Raw genomic sequence first — 24,200 nt, forward strand, 5'->3', positions numbered from 1 at the left:
TCAAAGCCAGCAGGGGGCAGCACAGAGAGGCGCTGTCAGAGGAGCAGGCTCACATCAGACTGGTCATATTCCATCATCTATACCTGAAATAATCATCAAACACACGCAGAGCAGAAACATGTGGAAACATCTGGAGCTCAGTCTCAGTTTGACCCCTCAGAGGTTTACCTCAGTCCTGCTCCTCTGCTTCCTGTTTACAGCGCACATCATGCTGTGTACTGAGGGTCATGTGGTCAAAGCGAGGCCCTGGTACTCTGACAGAGAGTACAGTCATCCTAATGTGTGACATCACTTCTTACCAGAGAGCATTCAGCTTTCACAGCAGCTAACATCCTGTCACACTGAGCATGTGCAAACACAGCTCTCAGCTTCCATCACTCACAAGCTCCACCCTCCACTTAAAAGCCCAGAACCTTGTGACCAACACAGTGCAGGTGGGAAACTCACCTGTGGGTGTGGCTGTTACTCCCCTACAATCTCTGATGTCACAGCTGCTAAATTAAAAAGCTGAAACATACAGGTGTTTACAGAGGTGTGGAGCTTTGGACGTAAACACAGGTGGAAAACTAAGCAGCAGCCATGTTTGGAGGCTCACTCAAGTCCTCCCAGCTGACAGTAGAAAAGTCTGATTTTTACTGTGAAAACCACAAACATGTTTAATGAATCATTTTTAGAACTTAGAGAAACTGTTCACGTCCAAAATCTTTCCAAATACCAAATTTATATACAAGCTTTACATGAAATGAAGCAAACTCAGGTATTAAATGTACAAATACTTGAAAGTGTTTCCACAACAATCAGGTGCATATACAATAAGATAGCACACAAATGATTTGTGCCACTACAAAAACTACTTCCTGTCCACCAGCAGACATTAAGGCTGTATCCCAATTCAGGTTCTGCAGCCTTAAAGGCCGCATTTTAAGGCCGATGCCACTGGTTTCATGTTCCACATGAAAGGAGGTGACCACAGTTTTGTAAATATCAAGACTTTTCTGACTGTTTGGGGTGTTGGACTAAGGAAGTCCAACAACATTGTGCACAAAGCAGATCTGAAGCTGTCATCACTGTCAGAGAATCACAGTTTTCTATGGTTTATGCAGTCAGCAGTGTACCACACAGCAACATTAGATCATGCGGCAGGGGTGGGCAAGTTCAGGCCTGAAGGGGCGGTGTCCTGGAGTGACATTAGGACACATTCACTGCAGCATTTCAGCACTAATATTCATCATACGCTCTATATGTTGTTTTATTATGTATGTTGTATTCTTGTACAGCACTTTGGTCAACGCTCCTGTTGTAATTAAATGTGCTATATAAATAATTAAACCATTATATGTGAACACAGATATTATTAAACTGATAGAAACACTGTCAGCAGAGAGATACTGACTGATGACAGCTTACTGCCCTCAGGTGGTCACAGTAAGGAACTGCATGATAGTATTATTGTATGTGGAGAGTTGTAGTTACTGACAGTTTCTATGGAACAGTCCAGAAGCCTGTCAGTGAAGCAGGACTAGACGCTCAATGACGTAACTTCTGATGAGGGTGCTTCATCACCATGGAAATGGCACATCCACATGTATTAAATACTCCTTATACAAGTTGTACACTCTTACTTTAATACTAGATTCATTACGACATTTCTCCCAATTTAATCAAATGTTTTTACTGCTTTTCCTATTTCTTATTGTGAAACATCAGCAGCAGGAAGTGTGTTTTTCTCTGTGAAGACAAACCAAGTGTGAATGTGTCTTGGTGAGCTCACAGTCAATGTTTGTGCTCCTCATTTCTCTCAGCAGTCTAAGAAATGCTCACTCTGTTTGCTGTTGAACAGCTTTGATTGAAAACATGAATTCAAATAGAGATAAAATGACATCATGAGGGAATTTTTACCACCCTGTCCATCAAAAAGATGATAAGGAGAAAGTGTGAGGTGACCTCTGGGTTGAAGTGAGTGCAGCAGTGTAAAAGTGAATGAAAAGATGAAGTGAAAGCAGCTCAAACATTGCAGACTGCTTCCATCAGCTTCACATGGAGGATCACATAGAGATGATCATCTGGGACACCAAGATCAGAAAACGGGAACAGGAAAGCCCTGTGTGCTCACCACAGCAACCACAGCAGTGTTTTCTCCCTATATTTCATTTTAGACATGAGTCTAAATGTGCATTGCACTGAATTTTTGAGCAGCTGAAACAGCCTCACACATGCAATCAGAAGGAGGAAAAAGTATTTGCTAAAACATACTTGAGTGCTGTGAGCAATAAAGTCTCCACATCATCTTCCCCAAAAGTTGATTCTGTTCATCTAGATGTAGCGTTACATCCAGATGAACAGAATAAAATTTTAGGGGTTTACTTACTTGGATGATTGAGCATGGATCCACATCCTCTTATTTTCTCATTTCCTTCATCTTCCAGCCAAAAAGACTTGTTCTGTCCTCGTGAACATAGACTCAGCTATACAGACTCTCCTAATCAAAACGCAAGGAACAGGCCAATGTGTTGAGTTGAATCATTTAATAAGGATAAAGTGTGAAACTGTTGGCAAAGCCACACATAAAACCAAAAAAATGCTGCATCAATACAAAATATAACAAACACAGCAGTAAGTCACATATTGAAATATATGAGTATAATGTTTATCTGCTTAATGACTCCCAAAATAAATGTGTGAACTGAGCTTCAGAGAAACAAAACGTGCTGGATATCGGCAATGATTTCTAGAATCAATTCGATCCGGGGAAATTTGCCTCAGTCAGAAATATTATAATTCAGATCACGTATCAGTACATTTACATATTTTTATATCTATAAAAAGAAAGCTGACACTTGCAATACTTTATCACAGGTGTGAGCATCACAGCAGATGCCTTTGTGTCAAAGTAGCTGAAGATAAAACACAGAAAAACATGAAGGAGATTTTCCTAGCCTGGATTTTATAAAAATATTCTGCAGTACATCAAAAACGAAAGAAAACCATTAATCAACATGTGAACATGACCTGATGCTGCTGAAGTGAAGCAGAGCAAAGTTACAGAGGTTTGATTACAGACACAGCTGAGAGTTTTGCAATTTTGTATCATCTTAAAACATTTACATTTGTAAGTGTTGAAAAAGCAGAAATTAGGTTTTCTTTTCAGAAGTAAAAGGAAAAGAACAGCGGCCGACACCGTTGTAAACAACGGTAGACTTGTGGGTAATAAGCGAATTAGAATCAGCGCAAAAAGGGCGTAAACACAAAGCGCGGACCTGCCGACAGATCAGAATCAGTGCTGCTTGGTGGTTGTTGAAAATGTGTGAGGTTTAACCTGAGATTCTGGCATTTCAAGCAAAATAAATTTATATTTAAAAAAAATCAATTCAGGATTTTAATGAATCGATATCACGTTATCCAAGGTAGAATCGATTTTAGTCGATAAATCGATAATCAAAACCTACGCCTACTCTTTAAACTCAACTCAGCACAGGGACACTGAGGAACCATGGTAGTTGAAGTCAAACCCTATCCCAGGATAAAGAGTTTGAGTGAATGTGGTGTTGAAGGTGTGGAGGTGGATCAGAGTGTCAGAGGAGACTCTGTAGAAGGACAGAGTGCCAGCAGGACAGTCCACATACACTGCTACTCTGTTAGAGACAGAGGAGGAGGAGAATTTCCTGCTATTGTGCCACACCTGATCGCCACGAGTGCAAAACAAATGCCAGGACTGATCATTCCATCCAAACACACAGTCATTACTTCCTCCTTTCCTTCTGATGCTTCTGTAACTCACTGATATATTAACCCATCCTCTGCACTCGACCTCCCAGTAACAGCGACCAGTCAGACCATCTCTACACAGCAGCTGAGGACGAACATCAAATCTGTCTGGATGATCAGGATATGACTGAACCTCCTTCACAAGTGTCACCTTCCTGTTGTTGTCAGACAGTTGGAGCTTTGTGTTCACTGTGTTTGTGTCGATTGTGAGTTGACAGGAATCTGATGGAGAGAACAAACACAATCCAGCTGCAGTTATTGATCCATCATCTGTTCATTGATTGACACTTTGATGATGACTCCTGACATGATGAAGATGGTTGAATGTGTGCTGCTTTGTTTTCATGAATCCCATTAAAAACACACTTACACTTCCTCAGACCTGGTCTCAACCATTGTTCTCCAGCAGGCTCCACCCTGAAAGGAGGAGGGGGGTCAGAGCAGCACAGTCAGCATGCACACATGGACATTACATGGCTCTCACACACACACTGTTACACACTGATAAAGGAACAGTCCAACATTTTCACAAATACACTTCAAGGAGTTGAGACATGTGAAAATGGTCATGTGATTGTTTTGAATCGTCTAGTCTGTCACAGAAAGAGGCCTTGTCTCCACCAAACACCCCCCACTGCTAACTAACAGCAGGAACAGACTTATTATTCAATTCAGTTTTATATAGCGCCAAATCACAACAACAGTCACCTCAAGGTGCTTTATATTGTACAGTATATCCTATGATATTAGGTACAGAGAAAAACCCAACAATCATATGACCCCCTATGAGCAGCACTTTGGCGACAGTGGGAAGGAAAAACTCCCTTTTAACAGGAAGAAACCTCCGGCAGAACCAGGCTCAGGGAGGGGCGGGGCCATCTGCTGTGATTGGTTGGGGTGAGAGAAGGAAGACAGGATAAAGACATGCTGTGGAAGAGAGACAGAGATTAATAACAGATATGAGTCAATGCAGAGAGGTCTGTTAATACATAGTGAGTGAGAAAGGTGACTGGAAAGGAAAAACTCAATGCATCATGGGAATCCCCCGGCAGCCTACATCTATTGCAGCATAACTAAGGGAGGATCCAGGGTCACCTGGTCCAGCCCTAACTATATGCTTTAGCAAAAAGGAAAGTTTGAAGCCTAATCTTGAAAGTAGAGATAGTGTCTGTCTCCTGAATCCAAACTGGAAGCTGGTTCCACAGAAGAGGGGCCTGAAAACTGAAGGCTCTGCCTCCCATTCTACTTTTAAATACTCTAGGAACAACAAGTAGGCCTGCAGAGCGAGAGCCAAGTGCTCTAATAGGGTGATATGGTACTACAAGGTCATTAAGATAAGATGGGGCCTGATTATTTAAGACCTTGTATGTGAGGAGCAGGATTTTGAATTCAATTCTGGATTTAACAGGAACCAATGAAGGGAAGCCAAAACAGGAGAAATCTGCTCTCTTTCTAGTCCATGTCAGGACTCTTGCTGCAGCATTTTGGATCAGCTGAAGGCTTTTCAGTGAGTTTTTTGGACTTCCTGATAATAATGAATTACAGTCGTCCAGCCTGGAAGTAATAAATGCATGAACTAGTTTTTCAGCGTCACTCTGAGACAGGATATTTCTAACTTTAGAGATGTTGCACAAATGAAAGAAAGCAGTCTTACATATTTGTTTAATATGTGCGTTGAAGGACGTGTCCTGGTCAAAAATGACTCCAAGGTTCCTCACAGCGTTACTGGAGGCCAAGGTAATGCCATCCAGAGTAAGAATCTGGTTAGATACCATATTTCTAAGCTTTTCAGGGCCGAGTACAATAACCTCAGTTTGATCAGAATCAAGAAGCAGAAAGTTAGCGGCCATCCAGGTCTTTATGTCTTTAAGACATTCCTGCAGTTTAACTCATTGGTGTGTGTTATCTGGCTTCATGGACAGATAGAGCTGGGTGTCATCTGCATAGCAGTGAAAATGTATGCTATGTCTTCTAATGATACTGCCTAATGCTGGGCTCACACTGTGCGATTTTTGGCCCATTTTGAGCCGATTTTTGAGTCGTGCAACCGTTTTGGCAATCGGCCCGATTTTTGCCTTCATCGTGCGTCGTGCATCGTGTAGTATACGTGGGTTAACGAGACGCGATTAACACCTCACGACCAGCTCCAGATCATCGGTCGCGAGGATTTCAAACCTGTTTGAAATCCTCGTGACCGTCGTGAGGGTGTCACTGCAGTTCGTCACACTGCACACGCACAAACACAAATGTCAGTGAAAAAGACGGCACAGCACGGCAGTGCAGCGTGTGATCTGGACACAAGCGATGGAGGCACAACTTGTAGAACTTTGGAAAGCTCATCCGAGCCTTTTCGATGTGGCTTCACAAAATTATCACGACCACAACAACCGTGAACATAGTTGGATTTACATGCTGCTCAATCACAGCTGCCTGATCATGTTTTTCATTAGCAATTTAGCAAAGTTGATGGTGGTGGTGTGTCTGTGTGAGTGAAAGACAGAGAGGGAGAGCGAGCGACAGATTTTCTGTTATAACCTTCATTTTATGGACGCACAGTGTGAGCACTCGGGTCGATCAGAGCATCGTGAAGACGTATAGTGAAGACCTGCATCGTGACCTATGAACTTCTAACCCCTGCGAGTCAATCGTGCAGTTTGAAAATCGCACAGTGTCTGCCCAGCTTTAGGTGTACATGTTTTCATACAGAACAGACTGAATGTTATCAGCACACAGAAATCACATGAACTTGTGTATTAAAACATTTCAGTGGATTATCCACCAATAAATGAGTAGATTTCGGATGTGTTAACAAATGAAAGATTAGAAAGAAGTCTTCCTCACGTGCCTCTCAATCTTTCACCTGTCCTCAGTATTATTTCACCTTTCATACAAAGCATTTCAGGGTCAGGCTCCTGTGTATGTAGTCCATCTCCACCATCATTCTTCATCTCGCTCGCTTAATTAAAACATGATACATTTACTATCTGTCCCACAGTCCTGCCTAAGGTCATCAAGCTTTTCAGTCTGTAACCCTTTCTCATTTCTCACTTTCTACATCCTCCACTGCTCTCCTCACATCTTAGCTCCGCCCACCAGAGATGTGAGCAGAGGAGCCAAGGGAGGGACAGAAGAAGAGAGGAGTCATAGAAACAGGTGTCTAACAAAATCAGACGCCCTCACTTTGAAGCCACACTGGCACAGCTGGAACATGAAGGGTTTATTACTGCTCAACTACAGCTGGATTTTTTTCATCTCACATGCAACAGTGCTTCTTTATTTAAGTCTACTTTTAATTCAATTTTTAGCATGACTTATCATTTCTCTGTGGATTTTAACCACAGTTCTGGTTATTAAACGTTAATAATGATTTAACTCTTTTGATCAAGCTAGGCCAACAGTTTCTCCTGCTTCCAGTGTTTGTGGTAAGCTAGGTCAAATGTGTTCTAGCTTCTTATGCCCCTATCACCGATTCCAAAATACTACGTTTCACCACACTCCAACCACATTTCACTGATCCAGTCACAAAAAAGACCAAAAAACATGAGGAAGCTCAGAAAGACCTTTTACGGCTTAACAGGCTAGGTCTGTCTCTGTACAGAGACCTGATCTGAATCAGGTTGAAAGAGAGGAAGAGGAGTTTCCTTAAAACAACTGCACCATTAAACATAGAGATCTATCCAGATGATGAATAAAAAGTTAGCCAGTTACGACTAATGTTACTGCAAACAGACTCCTTGGAGAGCCCCTACATAAATATCCATGTACTATCCAGCTAGACTAGTGTGTCTGTCCCTGAAAATGTGTGATTGTTCACGTCTCATCTGCAGGAAATAAACAGGAAGTGAGTGAAGGACACAGGAAATGTTTCCAGTTCTTCCTCCTCTATCAGACATTCTTCATACCTGAGAGTTTCCAGTCTCCAGCCTGGATCCTTCAGTCCATCATCCAGCCGCTTCATTCCTGATTCACCTGGATGATTGTAGCTCAGGTCCAGCTCTCTCAGACGGGAGGGGTTGGAGCTCAGAGCTGAGGCCAGAGAAGTACAGCCTTCCTCTGTGATCATACAGCCTGACAGACTGCAGACACACAAAACAACAATCCATCTGTCAACAATCACTTTCTGTTTGTCACATATAATAACATCTATTCATTTACATCCACAGTGTAAGGTAACAGCCTCCAATATCAGAGTGAAAGCCCCAACAATCAGACAATCCACTGTGAGCAGCACTTGGTGATGGTGGGAAGAAGAACTCCCTTTGACACAAAGATCCTCCCAGTGAAAACAGGCTCCAGGAGGAGCATCTACCATGACTGGTTGCAGGGTGAGGGGAAAGAGAAGAGATGAGCTCAGAGAGACAAGAACAAAACAAACTAAGGAGAGACAAGACAAAAGTTAAGGACATGCAGTAGTGACATATAAAAGCATCAGGAGTGAAAAGAGGGGAGAAGAAAGCAGAAGCCAACAAACAGCTGTAAACCTGTGTGCTTATTACAGTAAACACAGCAGTCTGTTCTGTTTGACTAAACTGATTTATTGTGTGTCTGTAGTTGTGTTGTGAACTGTGCTGGGCTCGTCTGTGTCCCCGTTTAACAGAACAGCATCTTCAAGACACACAAATGCTTCCAATGTTTCAGTTTGACGAAGCCTGGCTTTGCCCATCGCTGCTTTTAAAACAGTGTTTGTGCTGCCAAGGACATCTTGTATTGGTCTCATGTCATGAATGGGAGTGTTTCAGGAGGCAGACTGAACCTTTGATGAGTTTGGTGTATTAAACTGAGGAACAAAAGGACACGAGGAACAAACTAAAGAGAATCTAAAAGAGGCGTGTTGCAAGTTCTGTGAGGTGCTTTCGTGATATTTAATGGATCGGATTACATTTTTTATTTTTCTCCGATATCCGATCCAGTAATTTAGGTCAGTATCGGACCGATACCGATACGTAATATCGGATCGGTCCATCTCTAATTTTTACACAGCTGACTAAACGTCAAACAGAAAACTGATTAAACAGAAGTATGAGACAGTTGAGAATTTACGCCAGTGTCCTGTTATACTTTAGATAGCAAGGAGCAGACGGCTGAGTTTATTAAACTCCACCGAGACAGCGGTGACGCTAATCAGAAGGCTAGACCGTCCAATTTCACGGCCGTTTACTTCCGGCCTACCCGATCTTATGAGGACCCGGCCCACGTAGACCGCGAAGGCTGGGTCCTCAGGAGGATGCAGCCCATGAATTTGGACACAACCAAAGTTTGATGTGTTTTTTTGACTTGAAGCTTTTGGGGATTTTGTTTTATTTGTTGTTCTACACACTGTGAAACAAAACTAGAAGCCACTGTGGAACAGTGGGGGACTCAAACCCAGGACCCAACCTGCTCCAACAACAGTCAGAAGGATTTTATTAAGTCTCATTTTCTGTTCATTAGGAAAAAATCAATAATGAAGAGCACATGTTTATAGAGGCACATTCAGACCAATGACAACAGTCCATTCACACTGACCTCCACCTTTTTAAATGTGAGTAAACACATCATGGTTCTGGTGCTGATGTGGTATCTGGGACAGGTGATGATTTTGAACTCAGTTGAGGTTTGACTACATTGAACCTGCACTGCTTTATCCTGTTTATGACACATTTATACCCAAAGTCTCAGCTGGATAACAAAGAACGAGGAAAAACAAATTTGTTGAGACAATTGTTAACAAATGTGGCGAGAGTGTTGAGTGATGTTAACACAGCTACACAAACACCTCAAACTCATCATTATGCTCAGTGTCTCAATAATGGCATATTGAATAGAAATAAAACAAAGATAAATATGTTGTAGTTAACCACTATAATGAATCGGAAAATACAATAACATGATTCTAATAACAGCCTCACTTTGTAAAGAGTCTGACTTTGGATGTGTGTTTGTGGTGCAAGATGTGGGTGAAAGTTACACAGATTATGGGGATAAGAGCATCTTTAGGCTTGACTGTGATCATCGTACCTCCAACATCTCCTCACCAAAGATAACAACTAAATCAGTATTAGCTCAATAACATTTCCTGCAGTTAAAGTGCAATTAAAATGTGGACATTCACTTTTAAACCTTGTGTCAAACAATAAAAAATAAAAGTCTGAGTATTATTCTTTATGCACACAGCTTATGTTAGGAGTCTAATATTCTTTAAATCAAACTGTAATGAATCTACTGTAAAACATTTCAGAATACAGACAGAATATAAACAGACAGAAACCAAGCAAGGAGATTTAGTGGATGCAAGGTTACCTGTTTATACAATAACATAATTCACATTTCAAATGATCATCTGTGGAAAAGTTTGAATCCTGACCTGAGAGTTTCCACTGCACACTGTGAACTCTTTAGTCCAGCAGACAGAAGCTTCACTCCTGAATCCTGCAGGTCAGAGTTACTCAGGTCCAGCTCTGTCAGACTGGAGGACTGGGAGCTGAGGACTGAGCACAGAGCTTCACAGCTTGTCTCTGAGAGGTTACAACCAGTCAGTCTGAAAAAAAAAAAAAAAAATCTATAAAACAAATATGAACGGAAAGGTTGTTAATATATTTCACAATATTAATTCTTGTCTTTCTATTTTAAAAGGAAACATTAACAAACTAAGATACATCATCATATGGATGAACTTGGATAAAATTGAATTGGTCAGTTTTGAAAAACAAAAATTGATCTGACCCCAGAGTATTCAGTTTACAGTTTAAACTTTGTAGTCCAACAGACAGAATCTTCACTCCTGAACCCTGTAGGTTTCTGATACTCAGGTCCAGCTCTGTCAGACTAGAGGACTGTGAGCTGAGAACTGAGGACAGTGCTTTACAATTGTCCTCTGAGAGTTCACAGATGTTGAGTCTGAAATTAAAAACATGAACAAAGACTGTTGTTAAAATGTAATAAGGATGCAATAACTAATCCTGTAATTTAAAGAATCCTTATTGTTTCTTGCTGAGCAGGTTAGTAAAACTTTACTTCAACTTAGAAATGATTAAAAATGTGACGAAAAAAACAAAAATGCAAACAAAACAAAAAAAGAATACAAATTGATCTGACCTCAGGATATTCAGTTTGGCGTGTGGACTCTCCACTGCAGCAGACAGAAGCTTTACAGCTGAATCATTGAGGCTGTTGGTACTCAGGTCCAGCTCTCTCAGACTACAGGACTGGGAGCTGACCACTGACAACAAATCTGTACAGCCTTTCTCTGACAGGTTACAGCTGCTCAGCCTGAAAAAACAACAAGAACAACAAAACAATAATATTTATTATCGAATAAAATCTCTTTATATGTTGAACCCAAGTAATCAAATGTGTACAAATGAGTACACTACAATGCACAATTAAATAAAAAAAATGTTCAAGAATTTAAGTGTAACAGAAGAAAAATATTTCAAATTAAACACAATTATTCCAATGTATGTAAATGGAAACCAGTGAAGACCAGGTTGATTTAGTGACAGTAGTTCAGTGTCTGCTGGCACAGGCCTGTGAGTACTGCAGTATTACACTTACTACAGTACTGCTGGTCACTTTATTAATTCTAATATGTGTGATTACTGTAAATGTAGTTATAAATAATGTATCACATCCTGGACTCTCGTTTCATTTTCTGTCTAAAAGCTGCTTTGGCTCATTCCCCTTTAAAGCCCCGCTCTCCCTAAAGGCCAACTTTATTTTGATTGGATGATTTCATAAAGCACGCTGAAGGGCAGTAGCCAGTTATCATGAGCTCCATCTCCTCCACTTTCTGGTTTAGAAATTATAAGAAACTGTAAACCTCATAAAAACTCGTCTTGATGCACGCTCAATCACCCCGGTTAGTAAATCCCAAAAGTTGATTCTGTTCATCTGGACGTAGCGTTTTCAGTGCGAGAAACGTTTCGTCATCATCAGGTGACTTCGTCAGTCTCAGCTGACTTCTGGTTTCCAACCCTATAAAAAGGACATTTGCATAATGACTGAAACCAGCCCACTGAAGGAACAATAGGCTGGGAGGTCAGTTCCTTGACCATTAGGTTTGAGTCATTATGCAGATGTACTCTTTATAAGATTGGGGAAAGCTGCAGTCAGCTGAGCCTGAAGAAGTCATCTTGATGAGTGACAAAATGTTTCTCCCACTGAGAGCGCTACGTCCAGATGAACAGAATCAAACTTTGGGGGCTCATAAAATCATGATTAGAAATCTTCTCAGATGTATTTTTACATTTTAGATCCACAGCAACAAAGTTCACAGCAGGATGTCTCTGTTCAGTAATTATTATGCCCATTACCTGCAAACTGTGAGGTACGCAGGTAATGTCAGGTAAACACTAACTGTCTGTAACCGTTCCTGTTAAATGTGTGTAAAAGAAATAAGCTGAAATACAGAGACTGGATGGATCTGTGCTTTGACTTTGACATCAAACATTTCTTCCTGTTAAAAGGGAGTTTTTCCTTCCCACTGTTGCCAAAGTGCTGCTCATAGGGGGTCATATGATTGTTTGGTTATTCTCTGTATCTATTACTGTACGATCTACTGTACAATATAAAGTGCCTTGAGGCGACTGTTGTTGTGATTTTGGCGTTATAAATAAAATTGAATTGAGTTGAATTACATCCCATTTCAGGTACCTGGAACCTGAACCTTCTCTGGAAACCTGGGACGCTGGAGGGTTTCTCTTGCTCTCTCTCTGCTCATCCTCTTTCTTTCTGCTCGCATGATGATTTCCTGGTTGAGTTTGTGAAGACTTTTGCTCACCCCATTTCCGAGGGTAGTTTAGGGAGAAAGTTACTGAATCTCCGGCAGGGCCGTTACAGTGTGGCCAATTATGATTTCCCAACAGGTACTGCTGAGGCAGGCTGGCCGGATCAAACTCTGCAGGGTCTGTTTTTTCCATCCATCTGCTTCCACTTATCCTTTTCAGGGTCACGGGGGGCGCTGGAGCCTATCCCAGATGTCATAGGGCGAGAGGCGGGGTACACCCTGGACAGGTTGCCAGTCTGTCGCAGGGCTAACACTAAGAGACACAGACAACCGTTCACTCTCACATTCATTTCTGCATTCACACCTATGGGCAATTTAGATTGATCAATTAATCTATCCCCACTAACTGCATGTTTTTCGACTGTGGGAGAAAGCCAGAGTACCCAGGGAGAACCCACGCAATAATGTGGAGAACATGCAAACTCCACACAGAAAGACCCCGACCTGATGGTGGAATTGAACTCAGGACCTTCTTGCTGTGCAGCAACAGTGCTAACCACCGTCTGCTATATTTTTTCAGTCATTAAATCAAACCATGAAAGATCAGCTTGCTTCTCGCGATGAACCTGTCTGTTTTCGATTCCACATCAGGGTCTGCCCACTGGAAAGTTCAGGGATAAGGGTGGAGGATACTCACACAAACAAAAAAACCCAGATTGCAACTCCAAGTCTCTGTGCTAGTTAACCAGACCTTTCAGGCTCTTGTTCAATCAGAACCTCATGGAGTCTGAGTTAGCGAGACAGTTAAACATCCCTCTATGCACCCTTAATCCGCCCATTCCCACTAAGTCATTAAATAACAGAGTGTCCCCTCACATAACTCACCGCACAGAGCCTGTCACCCCTGGACAGTGGCGTGCACAGACATTTTGGGGGGCAAGTGCTCCAGGGGGAAAAAAGGGCACTTTTTGCATATGTGGAAAACCAGCCACACATTAGCAGAAAACCACTGTTTCTGGAATGATCTCCCCTCAGTTTTTGGGTAAGGTATATCAGGCTGACATGGGCCCACATTGCAGCACATTGAAACGTATCTGTCATTGCGCTTTATTTTAAATGTATGGATGTGTGTTGGATCTGTTGGGTATTGTAAAGCTGCTAACTTTGACATTATGTGATCGATCTGTTCTTCCTCATTGTGGTCTTCAGAGAGCACTACATCAGTATCTGTAGGCCTAACTGAACCTGTTGCTGCATTGGTCGCGGCTTCATCTGTTTCTATATCTCCCTCTTCTGCTATGCTGGTAGATGGCATAGAGCTGCTTCCCTGCTGTGACTGACTACAATGGAACAATAATAATAATAATAGTATTATTATTTATCATAATAATAAGCTTAAACAGATAGTTTTAATAATAACCCATACTGCAAGTCTTGTAACATAGAAATAACTTTCGTAGGTACAAAATAATAGTTAGCTCAATGCCTGCTGATTAAGTTCATTAAAAACTAAGTGTGAACAGCTTTTAAGATTTTCCAATAGAATTAACTGCAAGGAGCAGGTTACATTAAAACATTAAAATAGAACCTGACTCTGACCTTTCATCTTCATTTTCCTTTGCTTTCATCCAGGAGAGCAGAGAACTGCTTCCCTGGGCTGCCTGTTGTAGATCCCTTTCTTTCTCCTTTCTCAGCCTCTCTTTCCTAGGCATTATGCTTGCTGAAATTAGTAAATAAATAGACCAAAATGTATGGGAACGAATAAGACTGACTGTGGTCATTACAAGAACAGGGCAGAATGGTCGTTTTTACAGGCAATTGGGAACCGCCTATTTTTCCTTTAGCAAATTAATGTGTTAATGTTGCCAATATGTTACACCAAAAAAAAATTAACATGTCTAACCAGTGCTTCTCAAAACTTTTAACATGCACCACCCCAACACCGTACCCTTCAAACTACCAATAACAACGTCACTGTTCTGTCACAATCAGGTCACAACACAGTGCGTAAATGTCTGCGAGCATCGCTGAGTCAGTAACAACCAGTTAGGCTAAAGACTGCATCTTTAGACAGTTGGACGGTGTTCTAACGTTCTCACAGGAGACACCTACTAAAGACAGTCAAAGACATTAATTTCAATCTTACCAAAGTAGGACAGTAGTTGACGTTAGTTATGGAAAGGCTAATCCACAAAAACGGAGAAACGTCCATAATTCTATTATTCATAATCATGTCAAGGTTTTAGGTTTTTCTGCAGTTCCATCTCTAAAAAGTGTGATGTCTTCCCGTCACTGACTTCAGTTTGAAAACTTTGTATTTATTCACAGATTTCCGTGAGATCATCCTAAAATTTGTAAAAAACAGAGTTAAACTCCTGGTTGCTGGAGACAAGTGAACAACTTGAATATAATAAACCTGTCAGAGGGGCTGAAGGATCAGAGCTCATGTTCTTATAGGCTGGATCTGGATTGTGCTTTGATTAGAGTTAAAGACAAAAATATTTCAGAAATACTGACATGTCCTGGTGGAGTGAAATATTTAAAGTATCATATTTGACTAAGTGACTATATTTAATTGTTCTTAAAGGCAGTGTTATTTGAACTGAGCACCTCTGATTTATTTCCCATGATTTTAAGAATGAAGAGATGAGTTCATATTTACTTACAGAGCTTTGTTGGAGGCTTTGACCACTGGCAGCAGCCTCAGAAGAGCCTCCTCTGAAGCAGAGTATTTCTTCAGGTCAAACACATCCAGATCTTCTTCTGATGACAGTAACATGAAGACCAGAGCTGACCACTGAGCAGGAGACAGTTTTTCTGTGGACAGACGTCCTGATCTCAGGGACTGTTGGATCTCCTCCGCTAGAGAACGATCATTCAGTTCATTCAGACAGTGGATCAGATTGATGCTTTTCTCTGCAGACAGATTCTCATTGAGCTTCTCCTTGATGTACTGGACTGTTTCCTGATTGGTCCGTGAGCTACTTCCTGTCTGTGTCAGCAGACCTCGTAGGAGACTCTGATTGGCCTGCAGTGAAAGACCCAGGAGGAAGCGAAGGACCAAGTCCAGGTGTCCATTTGGACTCTTTAAGGCCTTGTTCACAGCACTCTGGTAGAAGTATTTCTCTGCAGATTTAACTTCTTTTTGTAATTCTGGTTTTCCAAACAATTTTCTTGTGTCAGAGTTCTTGGAGGTTGTTTGTTTGTCTTCCAGCAGATTGAGTCCAGAGTTGATGAAGCTCAGATGGACATGAAGAGCAGCCAGAAACTCCTGAACACTCAGATGGACAAAGCAGTGGACTGTTTCTTGGAACATTTCACACTTATCTGCTTTAAAGATCTGTGTGAACACTCCTGAGTACACTGAGGCTGCTCTGATATCGATGCCACACTCTGCCAGGTCTGATTCATAGAAGATCAGGTTTCTTTTCTGCAGCTGATCAAAAGCCAGTTTTCCCAGAGACTCAATCATCTTCCTGTTCTCTGGACTCCAGTGTGGATCTGTCTCAGCTCGTCCATCATACTTGGTGCCCTTTGTTTTTAAGAAAAGCAGCAAAAGGCGTAGGTACAGCTCTGTGAGGCTCTTAGGTAGATCTTGACTCTCTCTGTTCTTCATGGCACACTCCAGAACTGTAGCAGTGATCCAGCAGAAGACTGGGATGTGGCACATGATGTGGATGCTTCGTGATGTCTCAATGTGGGAGATGATCCTGTTGGCCTGCTCCTCATCTCTGAATCTCTTCCTGAAGTACTCCTCCTTCTGTCGGTCAGTGAACCCTCTGACCTCTGTCACCATGCCAACACAGTCAGGAGGGATCTGATTGGCTGCTGCAGGTCGTGTGGTTATCCAGAGGTGAGCAGAGGGAAGCAGTTTGCCCCTGATGAGGTTTATCAGCAGCACATCTACTGAGGTGGACTCTCTAGGGTCAGTTAGGATTGTAGTGTTGTTGAAGTCCAGAGGAAGTCGACACTCATCCAGACCATCAAAGATGAACACAACCTGGAAGTCTTCAAAGCTGCAGATTCCTGCTTCTTTGGTTTCAGTAAAGAAGTGATGAACAAGTCCCACCAAGCTGAACTTTTCCTCTTTCAGCACATTCAGCTCTCTGAAAGTGAATGGAAATATGAACTGGATGTCCTGGTTGGCTTTGTCTTCAGCCCAGTCCAGGCTGTATTTCTGTGTTAAGACTGTTTTCCCAATGCCAGCCACTCCCTTTGTCAGCACTGTTCTGATTGGTGCTTTTCTACCAGGTGGGAGTTTAAAGATGTCTTCTTTTTTGATTGGTGTTTCTGGTCTGTCTGGTTTCCTGGATGCTGTTTCAATCTGTCTGACCTCATGTTCATCATTGACCTCTGCAGTCCCTCCCTCTGTGATGTAGAGCTCTGTGTAGATCTGATTCAGGAGGGTTGGGTTTCCTGCTTTAGGGATCCCCTCAAACACACACTGGAACTTCTTCTTCAAGACAGACTTGAGTTTAGGCTGACACTTCTGAAGAGTATCTGAATCAATAAAGGAAAAAAGAAGGAAAAATACAAATCTGGTCAAACCTGGTCTGATGTACTTTGCCCTTTGTTGAGCCTATCATACGTTTTAGTTTTTAATATACTTATTCTACCAGAAATTCATCAAAAAGGGGGCTACAGGAATTCCTAAATGTAATTCCTGAAAACAGCCACATTAAATGTTTTGAGCCTACACATCTGCATTGCTTTGCAGCTTTTCATATGTACCTGATGCCAACATGTGCAGGCTAAACAAGTTTCTGCTTTCTGTGCCTCTTCTCCAAACTTTGTAACCAAAAATAACAACATTGAAGTGTCATAACGTTCCCCACTGCTATATTATTTAAAGAAGTATCTGAGAGAGATTCAGTAATTCACATTTAATTCTAGTCGTAAATTACAATGGCAAAAGATAATGTAAACCCTTTCTGGCCACACAAAACACGTGCTTTACTTTATTATATGCCATTTTTTTCATTAAACATTTAAGTCAAATGACTGATGCTTTTCTTTTTTAAGGCAATCAGTTTGCATGGTTTTTAAAAGTAAAGAACACTTGTGTTTAATTAAACACAGCTCACATTAGATCTAAGTAGTTTCACAGGTTTATGATGATCATCAAAATTCCTCCATGTACTTCAGAAAATATATTTGCAGGCATGTAACAAATCCAAACATTCGTCGTAGAATGACGTTGTTGCCCTCTCCTTTTTCTTACAATGAATTCTGAGGTTTCACTTTCACATATCAACAAACTGCAAGGTGACCATTTTTATTCATGGTATATGATGCATGACCTCACCTTGTTGAGCAGATGGATCAGATTTCAAACGCAGCTGAGAGAAAAGAGATGGATCTTTGATCTGAAGATGTTTGATTGTTATCTTGCATGCTTCGTCTCCTTTTTTCCTCACTGTGTCGATGAAGCTGCGTGCCTTGTCTGCTCTGGCTAGGTTCTTCTCCAGTATCGATTCTTTCTCCAACTCACGTAAGACACCATCACTTACAAGGGCCCCAAGGAGCAGATTAAGGATTTCTATTGTTACCCTAGAGACAAAGTCTGACCGTACCCTGGCAAGCTCCTCCTCTACAGGAAGAAGAAAGAGACATAAACATGCCTCTCAGTCGAAATCATGTGAAAAATATAGTGGAACCCCGACTTACGAATACCCCATGTCACGAAAAATTCACGAAGGCACTGAACGGCAATATTTCTGCCCGTGGTACGGCAAAATGCCCGTGTATTAAAATCTGCTGGCTTTGATTGGCTGAGCCTACAATGCCCACAATGCCTTCCAAATCACGTGACAACCCCTTGGCTTCCGTACTCGTGCTTCGCTGTTCCACTTGAATGACATATTGTTGTTCTAGTTAGCAATCAGCCTATAGCCTATTGTTCAGCATCGCCTCACTCAAAAGGCGCGATGGGTGCTTTGACTTACAAAAGACCCTCGGGAACGGATTAATTTCGTAAGTCGGGGTTCCACTGTATTCTAACTTTGTTGAATTAACACTTCATCATCTCATCAACAAATACTGAACTTTAGGGTGTGTAGGGTTAAAATGATGCCAGCTTAAAATGAAACTGAAGAAAAAATTGAAACTGAAAAATAATATTGTAACCGATACACAGATGATTTGTATTGCTATACAGACGGGCAGGTATACAGGTATACTATGAACAAATATACATATATAAAGATGGAGCACTGTGAGGTAAACAGATCTACAGAGTGCTATGAAAATATCTACAGTAGTGGAAGCGTAGCTCTCTGAACAGACTATAACAGTGTACACACTATAACAGAGACTACACCATGTCCGTGTCCTAAAACTACAGCAGTAACCAATGTGGTCAATGTTGATAATGAAATGATCATGGTCACTGGGAGGAGGAGTGTAGAAGGATTAGGTGAGTGTGGATGGAAAGGTTCAGCGGGGACTGAGTTCAGTGGGTTAACAGCTGTGGGGAAGAAGCTGTTCCTAAACCTGCTGGTTTTAGTCTGAAGGCTCCTGTAGCGCCTCCTGGAGGAGAGGAGCTGGAAGAGTTTATTGGCAGTATGAGAGGAGTCCCTGGCTGTGTCCCAGTTAAGAGACTGCACGCTTGAAGTACGCATTTTAAGTGCGGTTACGTCACCGCCACGCGACGACGGCTGTCCCAATTCGAAGTGTGCTTCAAATGCATACTCCAAATGCGCCGTCGATTTCCCCAAATATCAAGCGTGGTCCGGTGCACGCTTCGTGGTCCCATATATCCCACAATTCATAGCGCGGCGGTGGGTGTGGAGAATTGTGCCGCAAAATACGGCAGAAGGGAGCGGCCGAAGAGGTTGTTTTTTTTTTCAAACTTTATTGAAATCATAAAGCGAACAGTCAGTCATTCCAGTTCAGTTTGTACAGTAGACATACAAGGCAAATAAGAGTAACAATATACAGATGTGAAATAAGAAGGATAAATAAATAAAGGATAAAAAAAGAAAAAAAGAAAAAAAAGGGGGGGGGGGGGGGGAATGTGACAGACTTCATAACAACTTTGTACCGTATTTTCACGACCATAAGGCGCACTGTGCTAAAAGGCGCAGTCTCAGTTATGTGTGCCATTACTGTATTTAACACACACATAAGGCGCACTGGATCATAGGGTGCATACAAGTACCGTATGCGTATTTAAAAATAAAGCGGGAGCAAACCTGAATTCGGTACCTTACTCACAATTTTATTACCAGTAATCGTCATCATCAACAACACACAAGCATACAAGTGTGGATATCAGCCACCTCCTCTATCTGCCGGTGGTACATACCGTGCAGGGGCCTGTCCTTCCATGATGGTTCCTCGTCTCCCTCCTCTTTCTTGGGTTTCTGTTGCCTGAGGTATTCACTGAGCACTCGGTCAGTTGGGGCCATCTTCCCAATGTATTCTTGGATGTTCGTTGTCTCATCCTGGACTGTGGTGCTGACACTCACCAGTCCCCGGCCCCCTTCCTTCCGCTTAGCGTACAGCCTCAGGTTGCTGGACTTGGAGTGAAACCCTCCATGCATGCATGCATGGTAAGGAGCTTTCTTGTCTTTATGTCAGTGGCTTCTATCTCCTCCTTTGGCCAGCCTATTACCCCAGCAGGGTACCTGATCATGGGCAGGGCGTACGTGTTGATGGCCCGGATCTTGTTCTTACCATTCAGCTGACTCCTCAGGACTTGCCTGACCCTCTGCAGGTACTTGGTGGTTGCAGCCTTTCTAGCGGCCTCTTAATGGTTACCATTTGCCTGCAGGATCCCCAGGTACTTGTAACTGTCTCCTATGTCTGCAATGTTGCCTTCTGGTAGTTCAATCCCCTCAGTTCTGACTACCTTCCCTCTCTTTGTTACCATAGCCTGGTAGTGTGGATCAGTGAATCGATGTCTCGTTCACTCTTGGCATACAGCTTGATGTCATCCATGTACAGGAGGTGGCTGACAACTGCTCCGTTCCGTAGTCGATATCCGTAGCCAGTCTTGTTAATGATCTCACTGAGGGGGTTCAGGCCTATTCAGAACAGCAGTGGGGACAGAGCATCTCCTTGGTAGATCCCACACTTGATGGTGACTTGTGCTATGGGCTTGGAGTTGGCCTCTAGTGTTGTACGCCACATCCTGTCACGGCTGCACGGCAGTCGTGTGGTGAATTGAGAAAAGGATCCGAGATGCAGGCACTGACTGGGGTGCGAGTGAATGTTTATTTGCAGAGGTGATAAGGTGACAAAAACAGGAGGAGCAGAGCGGGGAGTAAACCAACCTAAACTGGGGAAAACTAAAGAACTCAACTTAAACCAAACACGCACGGGAGGAGGAACAAAATCCAAATCCAATCCAATCCAAAAAAGGCCCAGACGGACAAATTCAGGGGGCCGACACGGAGGCCGACAGCGCCGGAGGCCAAAACAGTTCAGTTCCGGGGGCCGACCGTGTGAAAGGCAGCGGCAGTGGGGCAGGTCCGGAGGCCGGCCACACAGTAGGCAGTGGCGTGGAAACAGTTCCGGGGGCCGACCGTGCGGACGGCAACAGCGGCGTGAAAGCAGTTCCGGGGGCCGACCGTGCTCACGACAGCGGTGGCGACAATGCAAGTCCGGAGGCCGGCCACGGTGGCGAAGATGCCCAACATGCGGCCTGGCAGATGACCGACGATGTTGAGGTGGCAGCTGGGGACCAGAAGGCTGCGTGGCCCCCGCAGTACCAGGTGAGAAGGAGGCTGGACCAGACGAGGCAGAAGCAGAGGCTGGACCAGACGAGGCCGAACCAGACGAGGCCGAAGCAGAGGCTGGAGCAGACGAGGCCGAAGCAGAGGCTGGACCCGACGAGACGGTAGCTGAGGCTGGACCAGACGAGACGGTAGCTGAGGCTGGGCCAGACGAGGCTGAAGCGGAGGCTGGACCAGGCGGAGGCGAATCCGAAGCTGAACCAGGCGAAGCGGGTGAAGCTGAAGCAGATGCTGGACCGGGCGACGCTGAGGATGCTGAAGCTGAACCAGGCGAAGCTGAGGATGTTGAAGCTGGACCAGGCGAAGCTGATGAGGATGCTGAAGCTGGACCAGGCGACGGCGTGGGTGAAGCTGAATCAGGTGAAGCTGAAGCCGGACCCAGGCGAAGCTGAAGCCGGGCCAGGCGAATCTGAAGCCGGAAAAGGCGAAGCTGAAGCCGGACAAGGCGAAGCTGAAGCCGGACAAGGCGAAGCTGAGGCAGAGGCTGGTCCAGGCGAAGCTGATGAAGCTGATGAGGAGGCTGCTGCGGGCGAGGATGATGAGACCGCAGCTGGCGAGGATGATGAGTCTTGGGGCTGGACGGGCTCCTCGGGCCCTCCAGCTGACGAAGCAGGAAGCTGGACGGGCTCCTCGGGCCCCCCAGCGAAGACAGTCTCAGAACCAGTGGGCACCGGAGCCCCTGGCACACACAGGACAGAACCAGCAGGTGCGGAGACCCCTGGCAGAGACAGAAAAGAACCAGCAGGTGCGGAGACCTCTGGCAGAGACAGAACAGAACCAGCAGGTGCAGAGACCTCTGGCAGAGACAGAACAGAACCAGCAGCCGGCACACGGGCCTCTGGCAGAGACACCGGTAACTGAAACTGCGCAGGGCACTGGCTTTGCTCAGGCAGCTCTGGCACGGCGCAGTTCTTAGCTGGCGTCTTGGCCTCCAGGGGTCCAGAGTCGGCTGAAGGCAGAAACTCAGCCTCTGGGGAGGCCCTGGGGCGAGTAACAGTCTCTAAATTAGCCAGTTTCTGAGAAACTAGAGTGGTTTTAATGGGTTTGTCTCTCCGCTTAAAATGGGTGCTAGGAACGGGATTCAAAATGGGTGGCACAGACACAGCCTCCAGTATGGAGGGGGCGGGTGACCGGGCTAATGGAATAGATGCAGGCTGGGCTAATGAACTGGCTAAAGGCTGATGTACTGGTTGAAGTGAGACTGGAGTTGGTGGTGGAGTGGATGAAACACAGTCAGTTACTGTTATGGATGTTTTGAAAATGCCAACTTATATATATATATATAATCATAATAATCTGACAATACTATAATATTGGCCATATTATATTTACATTGCCACAGTGAGATGACTTTAGAGCTGGGCGATAGAACGATAACGATATGTATCGCGATATAACTTTTACTCGATAGAGAAATTAAGCTATCGCGATAGACCTCGCCGCTCTTGTCCTCTTAAAAAAAAAATAAAAAAAATAAAAAAAATAAAAGTCAGCCAATCCAAATTAAGTAGAGCAGAGCCGAACCAATCACAGCCGCAGCGTCACGTCGCGTGACTTGTTACGTACAGCACAAGTGCCAAGCCTCACGTGTGTTTGTTTGGGAAGCAGCCAGCGGGTAATGGAGGAAATGAGTGTGCCGACTAGAAAAATCAACCGAGCGTGACTGAAGAGAAAACAGATGATGGTTCCAATGCCGGAGAGATTGTCGAACGGAAGAGCCATAGAAGTTCCGTAGTGTGAAGGTATTTCGGCTATTTCAAGTCTGACAAAAAACAGAGTAGCGTGCACTGTAAATGTGCCGAAAACAAGTCTGGAAATACAATATACTGGTGCATGCGTCACACTGTGCGCCACGTTATTGTTTCGGTGAAATGAATTTCTACAATACTGTTACTGTTAATTCTACTCTCTGCAGTGTTTAAATGCTTACATATACACACAGTTACTGTCCGTCCACACATACGACTCGGTTCTGCTTCTATGCCCCAGCTTTGTTTACTTTTTCCCACCGAGGCTTCTAGACTTCTGATTGGCCAACATTTCTGCACGGTTAGGAATCTAGCTCCACCTGCTGCTTTGGCATGTTCATAGCAGCGTTTTCCTTCATTTCTGCCTTTATGTGTGGACGGGATTATTTTTTTAAAACAAAAACAGAAAATCTCCGTTTTCAAAAATACCCGTGTACGCGTGGACGTAGCCTCAGTCTCTGACTGGAAGCGCTAATTCATCATTCGGCTTTTGTCAGACTAAAGTAACTGTTAAAACTGTTTGAAAAGCTCAGCTATACAACAAGGAGAGATTGAGAATTTCCTTTTAGTTCTCAGTTTATTTGATATTGACAAAAGTTAGTCAGTTTTGTCTGTTCTTCTGTAAAACAAACTAAGATTTATTTTTAGGATTAATATTTTGTTTCTAAGTGGAATTGACAGTTTAGTCTGTTTCGTTTGTTCTGTTTTGAAACTTAAACGCTTTAGCGGCTGCCTTTTGTGTAGTTTGCAATATTTGCCTTTATTTATCTGAAAAAGTCTCATGTTCCTTAAGTACATCTACCCTGTTGAACTTATTATGGGAAATAAATATTTAAATAAAAACAAGCTGCTGATTATTTCACATTTTACTTGTGAGCAACGGCACATTTAAATCTTACAAATATAGTTATTTGGCTTATATCGTGATAGATATCGTTATCGCCTGAAATGAAAAAACATATCGTGATATTAAAAAAAATGTTATATCGCCCAGCTCTAGATGACTTTAACTAATTGTTATTTACTAACTAATCTTAAATGACTGTTCAGCACAGAAATGAAGCCCAACAATCATGTTTACAGTCCCGTGGTCTCAGCCTCAGATACTCAACTAATCAAAGTGATGTCATGACAAAAATGAATGACCAACAAAACAAAGCTGTATGTAACGTTTCTCGCGGTTAGTATCATGGTTGCTAGGCAACCTGAACAGCACGACGAAGCGTATACCGTCCCATTTCACAA

At 43.2% G+C, this 24,200-nt stretch overlaps 3 protein-coding genes across 3 annotated transcripts in view; all 3 read right to left on the reverse strand.

The window, feature by feature from the left end:
* Window positions 1–24,200, reverse strand: part of LOC143416657 (uncharacterized) — a 376,067-nt gene that overhangs the window by 293,782 nt on the left and 58,085 nt on the right. The window lies entirely within an intron of this gene.
* The window catches only part of LOC106676470 (uncharacterized), a 234,236-nt gene that overhangs the window by 209,432 nt on the left and 604 nt on the right, over window positions 1–24,200 (reverse strand). The window contains exons 3-9 of the mRNA XM_076877656.1: window positions 22,084–22,262; window positions 21,586–21,730; window positions 20,998–21,198; window positions 15,136–17,048; window positions 10,840–11,013; window positions 10,468–10,641; window positions 10,109–10,282 (exon numbers count right to left, since the gene is read on the reverse strand). Coding sequence (XP_076733771.1) covers window positions 10,109–10,282; window positions 10,468–10,641; window positions 10,840–11,013; window positions 15,136–17,048; window positions 20,998–21,198; window positions 21,586–21,730; window positions 22,084–22,262 — 2,960 coding nt within the window. The remainder of the gene's footprint in view (window positions 1–10,108; window positions 10,283–10,467; window positions 10,642–10,839; window positions 11,014–15,135; window positions 17,049–20,997; window positions 21,199–21,585; window positions 21,731–22,083; window positions 22,263–24,200) is intronic.
* On the reverse strand, window positions 3,433–7,838 carry LOC143414637 (neoverrucotoxin subunit alpha-like). The gene is made up of 3 exons (XM_076879429.1): window positions 7,668–7,838; window positions 4,136–4,182; window positions 3,433–3,987 (listed from the first exon to the last, which is right to left on the reverse strand). The coding sequence occupies exons 1-3, from the start codon at window positions 7,826–7,828 to the stop codon at window positions 3,467–3,469; spliced, it is 729 nt and encodes a 242-aa protein (XP_076735544.1). The 5' UTR covers window positions 7,829–7,838; the 3' UTR covers window positions 3,433–3,466.

This window comes from Maylandia zebra, linkage group LG3 (assembly GCF_041146795.1).
Source record: "Maylandia zebra isolate NMK-2024a linkage group LG3, Mzebra_GT3a, whole genome shotgun sequence".
NCBI classification, from domain to species: domain Eukaryota; kingdom Metazoa; phylum Chordata; class Actinopteri; order Cichliformes; family Cichlidae; genus Maylandia; species Maylandia zebra.